This window comes from Puma concolor, chromosome D3 (genome assembly GCF_028749965.1).
Source record: "Puma concolor isolate L17-30 chromosome D3, mPumCon1.1.hap2, whole genome shotgun sequence".
Classification (NCBI taxonomy): Eukaryota; Metazoa; Chordata; class Mammalia; order Carnivora; family Felidae; genus Puma; species Puma concolor.
In genome coordinates, this window is record NC_141678.1 from 26,104,174 (window position 1) to 26,125,625 (window position 21,452).

The following is a 21,452-nucleotide window of genomic DNA, read 5'->3' on the forward strand; positions in this document are numbered from 1 at the left end:
AGCTTGCTCCCTTGGCACTGAACTCTGACCACGATGGTGCTTGCAGGTTCTAGCTGTCGGCAGGTAATGGGAAGAAGCTTTTAGCTACTGCTGGCGACTCTTGACCGGGTTCAGATCCTCTTCCGGTATTCTTAGGGACTTCTAGGCAACGGACTCCTTGCAAGGAACGTCGAGTTGAGGATTATTTCCCTGAGTGAGAGACCTTGATGCTTTCATTTTATGTGACGGGACAGAGTTATGGGACTTGGTGGGATACGAAACCAGCTCTGTGGCTTGTGCTTGAGAGGGAGGGGAGAGGAGGGGGTGTGTGGCTTTACCTGGTGCCACGCCGTGTGTTTGAGGGGTGGGCTCCCCTCTCCCACTGCCTCCTGGTCTCAGCATCCGTAGTCCTTCTCCTGAGGGAGACCTACCTTGTCCCCACGAGTGGCCGTGTGCCGTATTCGCCGCACCTCCTCGCTTCTGCAGAAGCCTCCTCGTTCCAAGAATTGGGCATTTCGTGTCGGCCGGGGTTCCGGATATAGAGAGGTGGAACATAGACCCAAGGCGTGACACGGATTTTACCACGTGGCACATTGTCCTTTTCCCCAGTTTTGGGTTAGGACCTGTCCACGTGTTCTATGAAGCCCCCTGCTCTCTCCACCTTTGCCGATGGTGAGCACGCTGATTTGTGGGTGTGCCTCTTGCCCTGCATAGGTGGAGCCCCTGTTGTTGCTGAAGGCAGCCCTCATTCTGCAGACGTGCCAGCGCTCGCCTCACATTCTGGCCGGCTGTATCTTCTACAAGGGACTGTGAGTAACGCCAGCGTCTCTCCCACACCCCAGCCCCCTGCCACCGAACCAGACCGGCCCGGCCTCCTCCAGATCACGGGCCGGGAGCCCCATCCCTGGCCCGTTCCAAGATGGCTGCTTTGGCAAATGTCAGATAGTCGATATTTGACTTAGGGCACATACCTGTCTTTCGGCCACACTGGGAAATTGGCCATCATGTCCAGAAAAGGGCTAGGAATGTAAAAGGCACATTTTAGAGAGATCCGCGTGAGTCTCGTGATGGGGCGTGCCTTTATAGTCATCAGTCTACAAAGTGCTGACTCGGGGCGCCCTAGCTTGCTGACAGCACAGGAGGGGAAGGGGTGTGGGAGCCTGCTGCGGTCCCCTCCCGCTGCCTGGGGCCCTGCTGCCCTTCCGTGGCCGGTTCTGCACAGCGCAGAGCGGCCTCACCTGCTTCTGCTTGGGCTTCTGCCTGCCGCCTGGCTGGGTCCATCTCTTGCTGGCCTCTGAGATCTCCCCACACCTCTTCGCGTGGTTGAGGGCATCAGAGTGAGCCCGAGTGCCTGAGGGCCCCTCCACGTGTGGTCTGAGGCCACTCTCCTCATGGACGGCCGCTGCTTGCGTCCAGAGCTTTCTGATGCCTGGATGAATGTGTGACTGGAGAAGGTCTGGGGGCCTGACAGCCTGGTGGGTTTCCAGTCCTGGCCTCGGACAGGTTGCTTGCTGAATTTTCTCTACTGGGAAAGAACCTTTGTGGAGAATGAAAAGAGAGGGCAGATGTGGACAGACGGAGCACAGGCCCTGCTTTCCGATGGCCCTTGGGACGGCAGACCCTCATGCTTTCTCCGTTGTCTCATTATGATGGCTCTTTAAAAAAAAAAATTTTTTTAATGTTTATTTTTGAGAGAGAGCCAGAGTGTGAGTGGGGGAGAGGCAGAGAGAGAGAAGGAGACACAAATTAGAAGCAGGCTCCAGCATATGACCTGTCAGCACAGAGCCTGATGTGGGGCTTGAACCCACAAACTGCAAGATCATGACTTGAGCTGATGTCAGATGCTTAACCAACTGAGCCACCCAGGCGCCCCTCTCATTATGATGGTTCCGAACCTGCTTGTGGTGCCTCCAGGCTCACCAGTGGCCTTGCATCAAGAATGGTATTTTCCCCTTATGTTGCATTTCTCGTGTATTTTTAAATCAGACACCTAATGCACGAACGCATTTTTGCTGCTGCTAGCAGTTTGATCTGTATCCTTTGCTTTTCCATGTGGTTCCAGTACAGCGTCACATATGTTGCTTCTGTTTATTTTTGCTGCCTCTGTCAACGGGCCCATACGGTTCCTCAACGTGTACAGTAGAGATTTATCAGTCCATGCTGATCCACTTCATTCTTGTAATTGCCGCACAGTTTTTGGTATTACAGCTGTGCCGTGATTCACTTCACTGCGTATTCTTTTCGATGGACATTTAGGTGTTCATCCATTTTGTGACTATTTTACCATTTTTTCTGTAGCACGTAACTCTTTTTTTTTAAGTTTATTTTTATTTATTTTGAGAGAGATTTAAATTTTTTAATGTTTATTTTTGTGTGTGTGAGAGAGAGAGAGAGAGAGAGAGAGAGAGGCGCGCGAGCGTGGGAGGGGCAGAGAGAGAGGGAGACACAGAATCCGAAGCAGGCTCCAGGCTCTGAGCTGTCATCACAGAGCCCAATGCGGGGCTCGAACCCATGAACCATGAGATCTTGACCTTAGCCAAAGTCAGATACTTAACTGACTGAGCCACCTAGGCACCCCTATTTTGAGAGAGATTTAGAGAGCAAACAGGGGAGGGGCAGAGAGAGAGAGGGAGACAGAATATCAAGTAGTCTGTAGAGTCTGATGTGGGGCTTGAACTCACGAACTGTGAGATCATGACCTGAACTGAAATCAAGAGTCAGATGCTTAACCGACTGAGCCACACAGGTGCCCTTGTAATGAATACTCTTAAGTATGCATCTTGGTACAAGGCAGGTCAAAGCGTTTGGACATTCTGAAGTTAGGTAGGAATGGCCAGAGTGCCCTCCATAAGGGCTTTGTCAGCTGAAACTCCCACTGGCTATGTCCCCAAGACCCTCGCCAACATGGGTTGTTAAGAATCCTGCAGTGTATTTTGTCTCACGGTGTCCTTGTTTTTGTTCTTGCTCCTGTGACCTAGGATTGTTAGCACCCAGCTCCCACCGTCCCTCACGGCTAAGGTCCTGATCCATCCAGCTGTACCTCGGGACCAGGTATTGTAAAGTCCACCCACCTGGCTGGGATGCTTCATCCACAGCCTTAGTCTCTTAAGCAGAAAAATAGAATTTTATGTGCTGTGATTTCAAGGCATTTAAAAAAATGCATAACCTTGAAGGAAAATATACCCAAGATTAACAGTATTAGCTTGTGGGTGAGGGAAGTCTATGTGATTGGGGAGCTGATTTTTGTCTCAAGTACAATTATATAACTTGAAACATGAGTTTTTTAAAAAGCCACTAAAAAACAAAGAAAGCCACTGTTTCTTAGGAGCGAAAGTCATGCTGGCCGGAAGAGTTTTCGTTTGTTTTTTTGTTTTGTTTTTTTTTTTTGTGGGTTGTTTGGGAACCTTCGGATGAATTGTCTGGAAAGCTCTTTTGAGAAAATTCCCAGTTTCAGAGAAAATTAGGCTTGTCACCTTGACTGTGAATCAGAATAAACAAGAGAGATCTAGCACAGCATTTGGTTTAGGTCACATCCTTTATCATGAGGGTCCCGGACGTTTCTGTATTTGTTACGGTGGAATGTGTGTGCGTTCCACGCCGGGGCTGTGGCAGGAGTGGGAATACCATGGCAGGTGAGTTCTCCCGAGGTGGAAAAGACACCGGGAATCCTCGCCCTCATTCCCAGAGGAGGGAAATAGATCAGACCATGAAGCCTGATGTGCGTTTGCGGGGAGCCGCGGCCTGGGGAGGCGCAGGTTCTCGTCTGACCCCGGCCGTGGTGGAGAGCAAGCAGCTTGGGGGAGCTTCTGTGCCGTCTGCTTCGCTGCTGGCATGTGGCCGGGGCAAGCGTTCTGGGCCTGGCTACATTTTACGAGCAGATGGCACCACACAGTGCCGATGATTCGGTCCGGAGGAGAAGGCAGAACCCGGAGCCAACTTCTGTGTGTGTTTATTTTCAGAGAATACCTGCAGGAGGGGGTGCCCTGCAGGAACATGGTAAGTAGCAAGGTGCATCGCTGCCTCTTGAGAACATAGCCTTTTATGCCGCCTGTCCCTACACAAGTCACGGGAGAGGCCCAGCGGTCCCGTGCGTTACTTCCTGTGCTCAGAGATTAGGGAAACAGACTAGAGCTTTGAGAACAAAGTTACCCTGGGCGCCTGGGTGGCTCAGTCGGTCAAACATCCGACGTCGGCTCAGGTCATGACCTCACGGTTCGTGGCTTCGAGCCCCACGTCAGGCTCTGTGCTGACAGCTCGGAGCCTGCGGCCTGTTTTGGATTCTGTGTTTCCCTCTCTCTCTGCCCCTGCCCTGCTTGCACTCTGTTTCTCTGTCTCCCAAAAATAAGTAAATATTAAAAAAAATTTTTTTGTAACTTAAAAAAAAGAACAAAGTTACCCATCAGAATCCTAGTTGTAAAGCTCCTGAGTCTACGTGTACCTTTCCAATCCCTGTTTTCAGATGCTCACCACCTCATTGTCAGGACTGCCCAAACGAGGTCCAGGGGATCATGGTTACAGGAGACCAAGAGAAACAGCAGTTGCCAGAAAGACCTTCTGCAGGATGTAGGGGCATCCCTGAGCGGGTGATTTTGTTTTAGTTTGAAGCATAAGTTAGGGCAGATCCCTTTTGTCAGTTGGAGGAGATTTTTCCAGCTTTTATTCTGTTTTCGTTCGTTTTTTAAGTGCCAGTAGCTTTTCTTCCCCCAAGTCACCTTTATCCACAGCGAGGAATAAAGCTGCCCACGAGAGCTCCCTCCCCACCGGGCACAGAACTCTAGCTGCGGTTTCGTGTCTTTTGTTCTGGGCTGAGGAGTGTGTCGGGGCTGCTCTCCCAAGTCGGCGTGTCGTTTGGATGGGTCACCCCAAGCGTAGTTACTGTCCCTCCATCTTCCCGGCCCATGGCAGAGCCCTGTCTGTGTTGCTTTGTGATTCTAGGAGCGGCACTCCCCGCAAATGTCCAGATCATGCCTGTGTTCCTGACCGAAGAGGAAGCCATCAGTCTTCACGAGTTCCCAATGGAGCAGGAAACGAGGTACAAACAGGCCAGCCTTCCATCTTCCCCACGCTCTGCTATGGAAGGGGCACCTGGGGCGGCTGGCCTCGCGAGATGGGTGTGGGTTTCAGGTCCCAGCTCTGCCGCTTACCAGCTGTGTGACCTTGGGCAAGTCCACTCCCTGGCTGTAAATCGGACCCAGTAATAACCTACTTCACGGGCTCGGAGTCAAAATTGGAAATAGCGTACGTACAACGTCTAGCGTAAGGCTCGACTCAGAGTAGACTTCCAGGCGGGGTGGCTCTCATTCAGCAGGGGCCCTGCCGTTGCCAGTACGCGGTCTCGTAGCACCGCGTGAAGCCCCGAGGGCCAGATATCGCCTACTTTTACTCCTGTGGATTGACCACGATGGCCTCTTGGGCTCTGTGGCCTTGGGCACCCACTTGTCACTGAGGGCCCTGCTCTTTAGAGAAGCGATGCTTCAGTCTCCCCCGGGGAAGGGCACCTGTCCTGCCCTCAGTCGGGCGCCCCTCCGTCACGTCTGTCTGGTTTGCTAGCTCGGCTGCCCCGCCGGCCGGACTCCAGGAGCACTCAGCCCAGCGTTGGAGCACATCTGCCCCCACCGAAAACGCCACTGGCCACGTGGGATCTGCGGCCTGGACGTTGGCAACCACTCCCGAGCCTACGGGTCCTGACGTAGCATGGCCAGATGGCAAGGGGGAGAACAGGCGCTTACCTGGCCGTGATCTGGAGAACGTCAAGCCTGCAAGACAGCACAGCCCGGCCAGGGACAAGGGTCCTGGTCTCCGGGGCTCCCTGGCGAGGGAACCTCGTCTGCCCTGGGCGGAGGAGGAACCGGACTTGTCTGAGATCCACATTCCAGAAGCTCGGGAAACAGGAATGTGCCCGGGTTATTTTGCCCTCCCGAGTACGTGTGCCCCAGATGGTGGCAGTCCTTGCTTTGAGGAATGTGCCAGTGACTCTGGCAGCCAGGAACCCAAGCCGCCTGATGCCCTCAGCAGCTTCCTGTCTCTGTCCACTCCTGAGATCCCCCCCCAGAACGGAGCCCTGGAGCGGCACAACGACCTTCCAGGGGACAGCAGCCCAGCCCCCTCTCCCAGGGAAGACCGCCTCCCTGGAAGGACGAGCAGGCCGTGGTCATGGCCTTGCTCAGACTCGAGGCAGGAAGGAACCATGCTTCCCGTGGGCGAACGAGGCACAGAGCAGCCTGTTGGGGTTCGTGACAGCCGCTCAACACCCGGCGGCTCTGACTTGGCAGAGTCTCAGGACAACGGTCCCTCTGCAAACAGAAATGACCCGAGGTCAGCCCCCACATCCCGTGAGGGGCTTGTGCCGATGAACCTCTACACCCACGATGTCAACGGGCTGGTGCTGTCCCTGCTGGCCGAGGAGCCGCTGCTGGGCGATGACGCAGCCATCGAGGAGGTGGTGAGTGTGCACAGACCTGTCTGCTGGGAGGGGACGGGCAGGAAGGTGCTCCCCTCAGGGCGGCGCACAGGTGCCACGTGACCTTGCGCCGAAGTCCCACTCTACGCGGAGGGGATGAGGGTGGTACCTACGCCCTGGGTTCGTGGGGACGAGTCGTCCAGCGCAGAGCACAGTGCTGGGGGCTGGGGTGTCCAACAGGAGTCCGTTCTCTGGCCCTTCCCTGCTTCCTCCAGTTTCCCAGAGCGCAGGGCTGCGATGCTCTGGTTCCCCCTCGGCAGTGTGGGGGGTACTGGCAGGTGGAGACCGGGAGCACAGCCGTTGTCGTGCGTTCCCCCTCCCCCCCCCCCCCCGCGTCCCCCGTGGCCTCACTTCCCAGCCCGGGCACCTGCGGGTTCTGTGTCAGCTGGAGTCTGTCCTCTGCACGTGCCACAGCCTGGGTGGGGAGTGTTCTGGAGGCCGTAGTCTCCCTGCACCGAACTGCGGTGATCTGTAGCTCCTTCCTAAAGGACCTTGGACATCTGAAATGCTGACTGGCTCCGGAAGGCTCCACTTCGAGCGTTCCAGCCCCTTCCCTGCTTCTAGCAGTGAACTGACCTGCTCCGAGCTTGGAGCTTAGGCCCACGCTGGAGATCCAGTTGCTATAGTAACAGTCTTGCCTTAGTTGGCAGAAGTTGCTGCAGGGCAGATGGTGTCCTGGGGCTTGCCTTGTTTTGTTCTTAAATCTATATTATTCTAAGCTGATCTCATTAGCATGCAGGGCTGGTGACCCTCCATAAGTGAGAGGGTCACCTTGGAGCACAGAGCGGGGAGGGAAGGCAGCTTCCTCTGCACAGAGCCCCGAGGCAAGCCGCTGCCCCTCTCCAGCCCTGGCTGGCTTATCTCCCCGCTCCACAGACCCCGCAGTACCCAGGGCGGCCTGTTCGCTTCCCGCACCCTCCTTCCCCGCAGCTCTGAGTGACTTATCTGTCTCCTTCTGACACTGCACGGGGACGCATGGTGGTGGTTCTGTGGGCGTCCTCTCCCCGATGCCTTGGTTTTCATGGCCTCTTCTGCTTCGTGCCAAGCCTTAGACAGGTTGTTTTGAAGGCCCAGCATTCAGGTGCAGTGAAGTGGATATGATACCTTTACTTTTCCCCCACCAAAAAAAAAAGAAAAAAAGAAAAAGAAAAAATAGCACGGGCTGCTCCTGAGGAAGGAAGTAGATTAAAATGTATTCTGCATTCACTGTATGCTGAAGCCTTTACATCTGTTACTTCAGCCAAGCCTGAGAACAGCACTGGGGGTAGGCACTGTAATCCCCGTTCTGCCAGGAAGAAAACAGCCTCATCGGGAGACCTGATGGGAGTGGAGGGTCTGGAATTTTTGTTTGTTCCTCGTCTCGCCGCCCCCGCCTGTCTGCTCCCCCACTGATCTGACCCTCAAGGGGTCTGACTTGGTTTATCACGAGCAGGTCCTCCATATCAGGACAGCGGCCTCTGTGGGCTTTCATGCAAAGGAGAAACAGATGGGTGGGCCCCAGGAAAGAGAGGCAGCTTAATGAAGAAGAAAAACTCGTCTTTTCTAAAAAGGGTCAGGAATAACTTTGATCGGCTTGCCGTTTTGAGAGCAGGTTTTGTTGACCAAGCCCAGAGGTTGCCTGTTTTATAATTGGGAGAGATGTTTTATTGCCTTTTTGTCCTGGGCCTGCATCCAAAACACTTGACCTGATTTCCCTCCAGACCCTCTGTTGCTGTCTAGAAAAGCCAGTCCCCTGAAGAATGGTAAACTACAGTTCAGATGTGGCAGTGAGGACACCCCCTCCCCCGCCCTCTTTGAAAGGGCTCCTTGGTCACGTTACACACCACCAGGTCATCTTCGTGCCATTTGCCAACTCGTCTTTCAGCAGATGATCTGCCACCTCTTCGTGTTTGCCTCGGCCGGGGGTGGGGAGCAGGTGGAAAGGGGTGGGGGTGGGGAGCCGCTAAGAGAGGTGGGGAATGGTTCAGAGAAAACGGAGTACGCTCACACCAGGGGGCAGCATAGAGCCACCAATAGTTTCCTTCTCAAAACCCAAGATAATCTCACCGACCTTCAAGTACAGTGATCAGATCAGTTATTCGTCGCTACAGTAGGATGAGGCTTGAGGTTAGTGCCATGGTGTTAGCACAAAATACCTCATGAAAATGCACCTGTCCCCCGTGAAACTAGTGCTTTGGGTGAGCGCATGTTATTGTATCATTTCTTCAGCACATTTTGGCACACGCTGACATTCAGGCCCCTTGCTTTACCATGGATTAGAAGCTGGAGGGTCCAGGAATCAGCCCAGCTTCATATATCCTGGGGCCGTCATGGGGATCACGTGTGTGTTAGCATATATCAGGGCTTGGCAAACTTGGAATGTAAAGCAAGACCTAGCACATATTTTCAGCTTTGTACAATTATTCGGCTTTGCTCTTGTAAGACAATAACAATCACAGACAATATGTAAATAAACGTAGTGGCTGTGTTCCAATAATACGTTACTCATGGATACGGAAATTGGAACTTCGTATGATATTCATATGTCACAATATTATTCTTTTGATTTTTTTTTTTTCCTAACCATATAAATTTGTAAAAACCATGCTTAGCTCTCAGGCTCTATGAAAACAGGCAATTGGCTGGATTTGGCACCCGGGCCGTGGTTTGCTGACCCCTCATATAGATGACAGCATTGGTTCCCAGTAAAAACTCGTCTGCGTATCATTTGACACAACATCGTGTGAATGTGTGTTTTTGCTTAAGTGATTTTACCTTGACTACAAGTTGGGCAGAAAATTCCAGAAGCAGAGTTCAGTACCCACAGGAAAAACTCGGGTTTTAGCACACCTCACTTTCTGTCCCCATTATCCCCTCCTTTGGGCACCAGCTCAGGATGGAAGGGATGACGGTTACGAGGTTCCTGAGGTCCAGAAACTTCCAGCGAGGCTGTAGTCTGATTTCCTGGTGACAGGTTGTGCGGGTGTGTGCGCCCATCTATTCAGATAGGCTCGTTAGCATCGGTGAAGGGCTGTGTCTGTTATGCTATAGCGATGATCGGACCAGGAGATCCCTGAGCATGGGTCCTTTGACTTTTTTACCACGCACCTCAGTTTAAACGCAATAGCCCATAAGTGGGATGTGCTTGCACTGGATCTGCCCCTTTATCTGCTCACTGTGTTGATGTTTATCGCGTACCTACTAGGGGCCTGGCACTGTGCTAGGCGCTGCGGATATAAAGGTTGAACCCTTGTGTGCAGATGTATTGCCTTTGGAAATCACTTCTTTTTTTTTTTAATTTTTTTTTTTTTTTTAACATTCATTTTTGAGAGACAGAGCACAAGCGGGGGAGGGGCAGAGAGAGACGGAGACATGGAATCTGAAGCAGGCTCCAGGCTCCCAGCTATCAGCACAGAGCCTGATGCGGGGCTCGAACTCACAAACCACGAGATCGTGACCTGAGCTGAAGTCAGACGCTCAACCAACTGAGCCACCCAGGTGCCCCGCAAATCACTTCTAAGACACTCAGAGAGAAGAACTAACATGAGCCCAGTACTCTTCCAACTCTGTACTTTTCACGTGTGCTTATTTTTCCACACGGCTGTTGAGTAACAGTCCACAGACGAGCGGTGGTTAAAAGTGCCCGTTAAAAAGATCCCTCTTCTTTGACGATAACTTTCGCTTTCTTGACTCTGTAAAAATGCCTTTCCCCCAGGGTAGCACTTTCAGAGCTTACAGTGGACTTTTATGTGTGTTATTTTCACTTACTGCACTCAACAGCCCTGTCGTCGTCCCATTTTGCAGATGGAAAAAAAAAGTGAGACACAGAAAATTCAGTTAACTTGCCCCTGATCATCTGGCCAGGATGAGCCACCTGCTTCCCCGGGGCGGCGGTGGCCTTCTCGTGGCCAAAGCAGCCTCAGGACAGGGGCGGGAGGGGGCCATGCTTCAGACCGAGTCCCTCAGGCTGCGACCGATGTATTTGGTCAAGTCCAAAGCGGAACTCAAAGACTACCAGACAGCCGTTGGAGAATGATATTTGACGTTGCAAGAGAATAGTTTTAAGGACGGAGAGCATAGTTCATGCTGTATCATTAAGCTATAAAACTCATATCAATCGTTATTTATGGTTTGATCCCATTTTTATTCTATAAAGAAAAAATCCTACGGGGCGCCTGGGTGGCTCAGTCGGTTAAGCGTCCGACTTCGGCTCAGGTCATGATCTCACGGTCTGTGGGTTCGAGCCCCACGTCGGGCTCTGTGCTGACAGCTCAGAGCCTGGAGCCTGCTTTGGATTCTGTGTCTCCCTCTCTCTCTGTCCCTCCCCTGTTCATGCTCTGCCTCTCTCTGTCTCAAAAATAAATAAATGTTAAAAAAAAAAAAAAAAAGAAAGAATCCTACAAAATGGTGTAGTTCTGTGTTCTCAGCTGTACCTGCACGTGACTCATCCTGGGAGGTTGTTTTAAAATACAGGTGGTTGGGCCTCCCCTCCCAGACAGCTTTCCTCAACCAGATTCCTCCTCTGAACCACAGAGCACAGAAGTCCATCTGATCCCTGTTTGGGGGTGTGGTTGGTACTATTCTAGATGCCCCAGAGAGAGGCAAACTCACTGCAGACAATCGGGGGGGGGGGGGTGCTTCTCAGCCCAGGCTCCTGGCGAGAAGCACTGGGGGTGGGACCGGCCACCCGTGCTATGAAAATGTGTGCCCGGGCGGGAAAGTCACGGTCAGAAGATGTACCAAGATGCCGGCAGTGGCGACGACTATGTGGTCAGGTTATGGACCGTTTTTCTCTGCTTCCTTTTCAGCTTTTCCGTTCACCTGTCTTCTGATTTTTCTGCCATTTTAGGAAAACATCAAAACATAAGGGCAAGAGTTAGTACTTCCCTAAAAATGGGTAAAAACACCGGTCAGAGTCCTTTCTTTTTAAGTTTACTTATTTATTTTGAGAGACAGTGTGTGTGCACACACGTGTACCAGCGGGGGAGGATCAGAGAGAGAGGGAGAGAGGGAATCCCAAGCAGGTTCCGCACTCTCCACGTGGCGCCTGACTCAGGGCTTGAACTCCCGAACCACGAGATCACGACCTGAGCCGAAACTGAGCGTCGCGTGCTTAGCCGACTGAGCCGCCCAGGCGTCGCCCCAAGGGTCGTTTTTGCTCAATCGGATGGCCACGGGGATATTCCTAAGTCTCCGCTGCCCGTCCGCAGTACCACAGCAGCCTGGCGTCCCTGAACGGGCTGGAGGTCCACCTGAAGGAGACGCTGCCCAAAGACGCCGCTGCCTTCCCCAGCAGGACGTACAACTTCACGCATTATGACCGCATCCAGAATGTGCTGACCAGTAAGGAGAGGCGTGCGGGGCCAGGGTGTCTCCTCGCGGTGGGGGGTCGGGGGGGGTGGGGGGGGTGGGTTCATACTCGGGGCCGGCGCCCCGTTGTTGGTGCTCCGCCCGGAGTTGTGGACCGCGGTTAAGAGGCTGCTTTCTCGCTTGGAGCCAGCTCCCACTGAGTTTAGAATCCGCTTGGCAAACACTCCCTTACTCATTTGTCTTTTTTTGGTTGTTTCTCCAACATTTGGAGAGAAGCACACACATGTTCAAATATCTGTGATAAGGTCTGCCTCAAAGCGGTGGGATCCATGGGCGGAAACCCGGCGTTGCTCATTCACAGGGATAGCGCGTGCTGCCTCGCATGGTGGCAGCCGTAGGTGGCCGACACCCTGGGCCCCTGCGCCCGTGGCCGCGAGCCACACGCTCTCCCAGCCTACAGTGCCGGGGGTGAGCCGGTCGGCCGGGGGAATCCCCTGCCACAACCTCTGTGTCCTCTTCCACAAGCGAACCTGCCACAGGTGGCCACCACCCAGGACCGCCGCTTTCTCCGGGCCGTCGGCCTCATGCACTCGGACTTTGCCCGGCTGCCTGCGCTGTATGAGATGACCATCAGGTGAGCGTCCCCCAGGGTCCCTCTTGAAGTCCTGCACCCAGAGTGGCCTTCCCAGGGGTCCGGGCCACAGCCTTACGCATCACGAAATGAAGAACATTCCAGGGCTTCTCCTTGGGTCCGCTCCCCTGCCCGCCGTCACCTCCTGTCATGCTTTCCCACGTCCTGTATTTTCTGGGGACTTGCCTGGGGCTCGGACCTGCTTTAGACGATAAGCTGCAACAGTGAGGAAAGCTGAGGTCCCCACCGCCTTGCGGGGACAGGGGGCCTCTGTCCCTTGCCTGGAGCGATGCTTGAGTGCTGTTGCTGCCATCTGACCTGAGTCATGTGCTTACAGCAAAACAGACTGACCCGAATCTGTGAAGTAAAACGCTCGCCTCCCCTCACCCGCCACACACCCAAAAGATCCCCACAGATAATCGTTTGGTGTCTCGTACTCCAGGTTTTGTTGTTTGGGGTTTGCTTTTTTGCTTATAAAACATAGACGGTCAGTATTTTCATTATGCTAATAGCCTTTCTTCTAGAAAACAGGATCACACTAACGTGCTGTTTTTACAAGTTTCTTTTTTCATTTTATGATGTATCCTACCCATCGCCATGTTGGTAGGTATAGCTCCATAAATTAGCATTGTAATTTATAGCCTTTAACCAACTGAGTTCTCCTTTCTCTCCCTACATGCTCCTCTAATGAAACCGGTAGGAGAACATAAGGCAAGTTAGAGGGCAGAAGGGGAGGGCCCACTGTATGTCTGTGATTCCACCGAATCCTGGCAACGATTTGGGAAAGTGCGTTTTTTCCTCTTCATTGTATAGATGCGGATACCGAAGCACAAAAAGGATCAGCAACTTGTCCCAGGGTCACATTCTGATTAAGGGGCGGAGCCAGGATTTGAACCCACATCTCTCTGACTCTGAAGTGCCCGCTGTGTCCCCATATTTCCAGTTCAGGGGCGGGCAGGGTGGTCGAGAGGGAGGGGCGCGGCCGCTGGGCTCCCACAGACGCACACGGGGGCCTCGGCCATCATGGTGACGTGGTGCTAATGCCCTGTACCCGGGGGTCAGTATTTCAAGATATTTTCCCATGATAAATGTGCCTCCTCTGGCTTTAAGTCAGAGCTGCCCCAAGCTGGCAACCTAGAGGGACATTTACAGTCACTGGTTTGGGAACCGGTTGTGTCAGGGTGTGTGTGGGGGGGGGGAGGTTGTTTAGAGAGGGATGGAAATGAGTCAAATGTCAGCTTGGGATGTATTAACCACCTTGTGGCCCTGCAGTATTTTGGAGCCACGTGGGGTTTTGTGTTGGCATCCGTGGCTTATTTTAATAGTAACAGAAACAGCGGCCACCATTTCTTAACCACTCACCATGTACTAAGCAGTTTCTGTGTGTTTTCCTCATTTAGTCTCAAGAAAAGTCTCAGCGATGGGATTCACTGTTGTCATATCCATTTTGCAGATCTGGGACTTAGAGCTGGGACTCAGGAGGAGTAACTTAGCAGGGGGCACCCAGCTAGGAAGCCACGGGCCTGGGATCATGCGTGTGTGAGCCCAGCTCCAGGCTTGTAGCCACCAGGCCGCGGTGCTCCCTCCGGGTGCCTGTGATGACTCGTCCGTGACTCATCCCGCTGTCTAGCAAGTGCCACAAAACACGTAGGCCAGGTGGACCCTTCTGGCCCCTTGAGGTCCCAGAGGGGGAAGCTGGAGGAAGATGGGATTCTCCTCCTACCTTCCCTGGAAGCAGCAATCCCAGTGAGCTGGGCCCAGGGTCCCTGACTCCACTCCCTTTTACTAGACTTGGAGAAACTGAGGCCCAGCGGGGAAATAGTCCGAGACAGGCAGGATCAGGGAACCAGGTGGTTGCCTGGCCCCGGAGTCACTTCCTCCCTAGTGGGTCCTCCTTTGCCCGGGCCCCTCACCCCTCCCTCCGCTTCTGTGACAGGTTTCCTGTCACTTGATGTCGCAGCCCTCTCCTCTGCCCTCACTGCCCCCACTCATCCAGCCGCCTTCCGTGGACACTGTCTGTGCTCGTCAGCCTGGCAGCATCGCCCAGCCCTGCGCCTCCAGGTGCCCTCGCTGCTGCTGCGTAAGGCTGGGTGAGGACTGAGCCAGGCTGCCCGAGAGCGCTTGGCGGAGCTGCTCTGCTGTCAGCCAAACGTGCACCCACCAGCACAGTCCTACACTTACCCTAACCTCGGGCTCTGTGGCCAGGGCCGCCACGGACAGCGCCAGCCTCCAGAGAGTCGAAAGGAAGGAAGACGTCTCTTGGCACCGAAGCCTGGAACTCGAGTGCGCAAGTCGAACCCCGAACCGCAGCAGCTGCCCGCCCCCCCCCCCCCCCCCACCGTCCCGCCAGCATTTGGGGTCGCTGGGCCCCTGCCGAGCACCTCCCAAGGTCTCTGTGTGGTCAGAGGCCTGCCCAGGCAGCCTGGGACCATTGTCTTCTTTCTTCCCCCTCAGAAACGCCTCCACGGCCGTGTATGCCTGTTGCAGCCCCGTCCAGGAGACCTATTTCCAGCAGCTGGCGGTGGCGGCGCGGAGCTCCGGCTTCCCGAGCCCGCAGGACGGCGCCTTCAGCCTCCCCGGCAAAGCCAAGCAGAAGCTGCTGAAGCACGGGGTGAACTTGCTCTGAACCGGGCTGCGGCAGGAAGCTCATCACCCCAGGAGAGGATGAGCAAGTCGAATAGCAAAGAAGTTGCGCCTTCTTGAAAGTCCCTCTGTTCTAGTTTCCTCGGCACATTCCCCTTGTAGGAACATGATGATACGTGCGTGCGTGTCACTCCTTTTGTAGGTTGGGGCTTGAGCGGGTAGTTCTTCGGGTCAGCGGACCTGGAGCACGCGATAAAGGGCTTTGTTACGCTGGCCAGGTTGCGGCCGGGCCGGGTGCTTTTGGCTCCCAACCAAAGAGAGCCAGGGCCAGGTAGTTGTCCCGTCACACGCGGTCTTGGGCACCTGTCAATTTTCGCTGCTCTTGCATCTGGACCCTAACTAGTACCACGAGCATTTTCTCTGCAACCCTGTTGTCCTGAGTCCAGGGGGCGGTGTGAGGCAGGGCTGCAGGGGGTAGGATTTGTCAGCCAGCAGACCGAACCCCCACACCTCAGGTAGGTGTTCTTTGGAGTGGCCCCCCCGGGAGGTCTGGACGAGCAACGCAGGGAGGCAGGCAGGGATGCCAGAAGCACCTCGTTTGCATGCTTCTAGAACTATATTCAAAACCAGGAGTTTTGTTCTGTTCTTTGGAACACCCACAGTGGGGGCAAGTCTTGATAACATGGGAGGGAGCCTGGGGTTCTAAGGTAGCCGTGAGCCCCGGGAACTGGGTGATGGCACACCGGCCCGTGCGCCTTTGGTGCAACGTGGGCCATGCAGCTGGCCCCTCTCCAGTGAAGGTCCTCAAACAGGAGTTCTCAAAACGGGGCAAAAGCCAAGCTGTGCTTTCCAGCGGTGGCTGCATGAAAGGCAGCAGCGTTCATCCGTGTTCCCGGGCCCATGCTCCAGGCAGAAAGTTTACAATAATGTGATACAGAACACAGGATGAGATCTTTACCAGGGTCTGAACTGTTTACTGGGAGTACCTGAGACTTCTGTTTGGAAACTGCAATGTTAATAGTTTCATGTCGGTGAACAAGTGCCTAATGTTTGTGACCGTGTCTTGTCTTGAAAGGAGTTGTCCAGGGCTAAAAATAAAACAGCCCAAAATGCTATTGAGTTGTGAGTCATGGTGACCTCTCTAGTGAGAAAGTTAAGGTAAAGATATTTTGTGTGTGTGTGTGTGTGTGTGTGTGTGTGTGTGTGTGTGCGTGCGCGCACGCACATGCGCCCATTTGGCACGGACACAGTTTGCCATGCCTGAATTGATGCAGGCAGGTGAGTGCAGGCGCACTTCAGAATGGTCTGTCCGTGAGGGTGACCGGCCGCAGCTGCTGTGCCGGGTCAGCGTGGCTGGCCCAGCACACCAGGCCCAGCCACCCTTCCTTCCACCTCTCCCTGGAATCCCTGCTGCCACTGGCCGGCCTACAAGGGTCCTGTTCCCAGATGGAGGAGGACCATTCCCCAAGCTAGGGCAGACATGTATTGTCCTACTGCTCCGCTAAATTTTCCAAGAAGAAATTCACTATGAGCCTCTGTGCCAGCCTGCCAAGGAACCTTCCCATGACTGACGGACACACCACACAGTCCTTTCCTGCTGTGGGGTGTTTTCAAATAGCCGTGCTTTGCCTCTTGCTCGCTGGGACACCAGAATTCCGAGGGACCCAGCTCTGAGCTCAGGGGCATCACAACCTGTCACGTATTGAAACGGGGACAGAATTTGGAGCCCGGAACCCATGGTCATCTGCTTCCTCACAGCTCAGCTAACTGCCCGAGTTCAAGGACTCTTCCGGACCGGATCTGTTTCACGAGCAAGTTGCTTGGCTTTCCTAGATGTCCTGCCATCTGCAGACCTGAATCTTGCTGGGTTTGCTTTCAGGAACCTCTCTCTCCTTCTACATTCTCAGGGCTGCCATTGAGCCTCAAAAAAAACACTCTTAATACAAAATGTCTCTGTTTCTGAGAATCCATGCTCGAGGCAGCAGCCAGATGCTCCCCCTTTATTCCTTCCCCCCCCCAAATTAAGTCTTAACAGTTACATGGACAGCCACACACAACGGTCATTTCAAAACACATCCACAGATGCTTTGCTACAAATGAGGGATCTGGTCCTCCTCCCCTGAGCGTGGGCTGTACTTAGTGATTCGTTTCTAATGAATAGAACATGGTAACGACGACAGTATGACTTCTGGGAGCAGGTTACACAACGCACAGCAGCTTCTGTCTCACGGGTCACCTCATTTGGGGCAAGCTGACGTTCAAGCAGCCCACGGAGGAGCCCTCGTGGTGAGGGTCTCCTGCCCACAGCCGTGTGAGGGAGCCGTCTTGCTTCAGCCCCGGTCAAGCCTTCAGATGAGTGCAGCCTCTGGAGAAATTGAACCAGAACCAGCAAGCTAAGCTGCTTCCGGATTCCCAGCCTTCCGAAAGCATGTGACCTGATAAACGCATGTGGTCCCGAGCCACCGTTTGGGGGTCATTTGTTACACGGTGGTAGATGATTAAGACAACTTTTATGCCAATACCCCATCCACCAAACTAGGTTCCGTACTGCTTCGGCACTGCTTTTTAGCCTGATGCTAGACAAAGCTGCAGTTTCTCAGACGCCGGGTACCCCCTTTCCCACCTTGGAGAGCTGGGCTGGACAACTGAGGAACATACTGTGATCACTCCCTCAGCTTTCTCCCTCCGGCTCCCAGAGCCTGACACTGATAGTCAGCCGGGTCCCCGCTTCCTCTCGTCTGGGCCCTGCCCTGGCCCCTCTTCTTACTCCAGCCACCCAGGTGCCCCCATGCAGGCTACCCTCTTCTGAAAGTGAATGTCCACCCAAATGGCCCCAAGCCCCCAGCCTTCCTGGCCCTACCTGTCCCGCTTTTCTGGGAGGCCTGTGATGGAGGTGTGTGGGCACCGGTGAGGCTTTCCCCTGCAGTTTGAGGAAACCCATCAGCTGGAGCATGGGTAGCACGAGGGAGGAAGCTGGGAAGGTCCCTGGATGATCATTTCTTGGTCCTAGAATGCGTGCCTTGGAGCTGAGAAGGGGGAGTTGGCAGGAGGCAGCAAGAGGAGGGGGTGAGGGCCAGCCCCTCACCTTTTTTCTTGTCCAGGAGCTGGGGTCAGTCTGGAGGGTGGCCTCCCACTGCTGACGCCTTGAACGGCTCACCGTCACCCTGGCCCAGCCCTCTGGGCTCCCAGCTGCAGCTGCTTTGGCACACGGTCCTCTGGCTCCAACTTGCCCTCAGCCAGTGCCCCCCAGCACCCCCACCCCCAGCACCAGACCGAAGAAGACAGCTTTATAAAGTAATTTGTGCTGAGAACCTTCTTCCGCTCTCCACCAAGATGGGACTGTCCAATACGTACCCATTGTGTATGGAAAAGGACCACCCCCCCCCCCCCCGCCACCGAGTCTCATCCACCCGGGATTAATCCCGAAAAGGTGAAGTCCATAAATGTTGTACACCCCTTCCCTTTGCTTCTGTGGTCCCGTTTACTTTCTGCAGTGGAGCCTGGCTCAGGGACCTCAGCAGCAGCCTTGATCGTGACTGTGGCCCCAAGGCTGCTAGAAGAGGAACGCTTAACCCCTCGTCTTCCTGTGTGATACTGCAGAGCTTCCGGTGGCTATGAGGACATCACTTAATGACAGCCCGGGGCCCCTACCCTCAAAATTAGCCTCTAGACTTGAGGCTCCCCAGAGCAGGGGCCCTTCTGTCGGAGCGGGCCCCGTGCCCCCAGGGAGGTGCTCCCTGGTGGCATCTGCAGGACAGGATCTGGTTTACAAGTGACACCTGAATGCCCCAGTCATCCTGGACGACAGCCTTATGCGAGCGGGGAACACAGGATGAGCAGGGAGTGAAAGGGTCTGTTTGGGGTCAGTCTGCATCTGCTGCCCAGCATTTACAGCTCGTGAACCTTAAGGATCAAGTTCCCCTGGAGTGATTAATAAGGACAACCAGATTCCTGCTGGGAAAGGACTTCCAGTCCCTAGGGGGGCGCCTGAGCCTAATCAAACTGGCTCCCTGCTGGAGGGAAGCATCTAGGATCACTGGCTCCCGTCACCTTGACAGTGGTAGCACGGGAGGCCTGGCTGCAGTGACTGGCTCCGGGGTCTCTCGAGTGCCAACCCCATGGCGGTCCTTTCGGCGGCTGACAAGCCCTTCGCACCCCCTCTGACACCGCACACCCCGCAGCAAGGGGGTGTGACGTGCTCTGTGCCGTGCGAATGGTGGCCCCCAAAGGTACCGTGTGCTCATCCCTGGCACCTGTGTTACCTCGTATGATAACTGCTCTGCTGGTGTGATTAAGAATCTGGAGATGCAGAGAACGTTCTGGATTATCTCAGTGCTACCACAAGTGTCCTCATCTGACAGGCAGAGCAAGACGATCCACACCGAGAGGGGGAGACGTGGAGGCGGAGACTGGAGCGCCACGGTCACAAGTCAAGGAACGCCGGGGGCCGCTGGATGCCCGGAGAGGTGAGGGACGGCTTGTGCCCTAGAGCCTCCGGAAGGGGGGCCACTCTGGTGACGCGCTGATTCGGGCCCAGTGAAACGGACTGCGGACGTGGGCCCCCAGAAGTGCGTGAGAATGCAGTTCTGTTTTCGTGGCAACTGATCACGGCGGCCACAGGAGACTAACACGCCCCGCCGCCCTGCCAGCATTGCCCCCAGGCAAATGTCCTGGGGCAAAGGGGAGTGGGTCCATCGGCTCCTGAATGGATGAGAAGCAGGACAATGGGAGGGGCAAGTCCCCTGGGGCCCCTGCAAGGACACTGGGGAGGACACGTGTACAGCCAACACTTGTCGACGAGGCCGAGGAGGGAAAAAAGAGACTCTGGATCTTTTGTTCAGTGCGTTTGTTGAATCTGGGAAGCTGAAGGGGAAGGTTCCGAGGGCTTCAAGGCTAACGGAAAAAAAAGGACATTTCCCCTCTGTTTACTTTAAGTGTCGGAACCTGAAATCAGCTGTCTTTCTCCTGGGAATGAAATGCACGGAGCTTCTGGATCCTGTTAGAGCCAAGAAGCTGGCTGCCCGTGTGCCCTCGGGTCCGAGCAGAGAGCCGGTGGTGTTCTTGGCCCTGCTTTCCCGCTCAACTGGGCCCCGCACTCTCAGGGGAGGGCCGGGGGACCTGAACACCAGACCCCACAAGGCCCTGTGGCTGGAGAGAAGAGGAGACAAGCCAGCCCCCACCTCCCACGCACTGGTGACAAGGCACTGCGTATGTCCTTTGCTCCATCCAGCCCAAAGGGGTTCCTGCCGCAGTTGAGGGACGCGGGCTTTGGCGACAGGGCCCGGAGCTCAGATCACACCCCTTTAACTTTACTGCTGTGGAAACGGGGCCAAGTTACTTTATTTCTCGGAACCTCAGTGTCGTCTTCTTGGGAACGGAGAGGAAAGGGTAATTATGTAAAGGGGTGGCATATTGTGTGGACCCTCAAAGTGAGGGGTTCGGTGAGTGTCCCAAAAGGGCAAATGGCATCTCCAGGGGGTACCCTGTGCCGGCGATGAAGATGAGACCTGAAGGTATGGGTGGGGTTCCAAAGCCTGCCAGACCGTGCGTTTGGTACCTTTCTTCTAATTCCGGCTCCTCTTCCAGCTGGCCACATGACCTTGTTCCCGGCAACTGCTGCTCTGAGCCCACATCTTCTGTGTTAAATGCACACAACTGTCTCGGCTTTACCCCAGTGTCGGCCCCCAGTACTCGTGGGACGATAACACCTGCAAAGGAATCTCTTAAGAGTGCACGGTGCTCTCTGTGCCCGAGGAAGAAACGGACTCTCCCCTCGGATCCGGGGTGGCTAACGCATCAGAAGCGGGGAGACAGGGGGAAGGGGAGGCGATCAGAAGTCAGGACCAAGGCGGGTGCCTGGGAAGGAGGCAGAAAGTAAATCAGTCTCTGTGTGTGTCGCCTCCTGCCACGTAATGCTCCAATCTGCTTGAGTATTTTCACTGCCATCTGTCAGCAGCTCGAAAATATATGGCCTTATTCTGTCCCGTTCCCTGTGTTTACATCTGGTTTGCAAGATTTAGCTGGGAGGTAAATCATAGGGGGAGGTTGCGAGCAGCAGCGCCCGATGGTCCTCACAAACAGCATTTTGTGCTCAGCTTTCGCTTCTCATATTTCCATTTAAAAAATGCGAACAGAGCCCTTCCCATCCACCCAGAACTTGACAGTATTATCTTATTCGAACCTCACTTTATGCCTATGAAAGTAGGCATTAGGCCCGTTTGACAGGTGAACCTCACAGAGTGGATCACGACTTCCTGGTGGCAAAGGACAGCAACCACAACTCACCCAGCGCCTGAGTGCCAGGGGTTTGGAAGGCTCTGACTGGCCGGGTGTGGATGGTGAGCCCAGTCCTACAGCTGGGGCTGGTCGGATCCTAGAAACCCAAGAGCTGAGAATGGGGGTGTTACATCTTACAAGAGGCTCAACAAGGTAGTGCTGGAAGAGAGTCTTAAAAATAGCGGCCATCTGGGGCGCCTGGGTGGCTCAGTTGGTTAAGTGTCTGACTCTCGA

General features: G+C 54.5%; 1 protein-coding gene across 5 annotated transcripts in view; it reads left to right on the plus strand.

Annotated features, from left to right (window-relative positions):
- The window catches only part of HPS4 (HPS4 biogenesis of lysosomal organelles complex 3 subunit 2), a 27,845-nt gene extending 11,788 nt beyond the window's left edge, over positions 1-16,057 (plus strand). For 4 of the 5 annotated variants that reach the window (XM_086682190.1, XM_025933390.2, XM_086682192.1 and 1 more), the window contains 8 exons: positions 694-788; positions 2,958-3,030; positions 3,939-3,975; positions 4,915-5,011; positions 5,530-6,421; positions 11,629-11,761; positions 12,254-12,362; positions 14,814-16,057. In XM_086682190.1, coding sequence (XP_086538316.1) covers positions 694-788; positions 2,958-3,030; positions 3,939-3,975; positions 4,915-5,011; positions 5,530-6,421; positions 11,629-11,761; positions 12,254-12,362; positions 14,814-14,985 — 1,608 coding nt within the window. In that variant the 3' untranslated portion in view covers positions 14,986-16,057. Of the gene's footprint in view, positions 1-693; positions 789-2,957; positions 3,031-3,938; positions 3,976-4,914; positions 5,012-5,529; positions 6,422-11,628; positions 11,762-12,253; positions 12,363-13,059; positions 14,585-14,813 lie in introns of those variants that run through there. The other variant, XM_086682191.1, reaches the window with a different exon arrangement.
- The last annotated feature ends 5,395 nt before the right edge of the window (positions 16,058-21,452 follow it).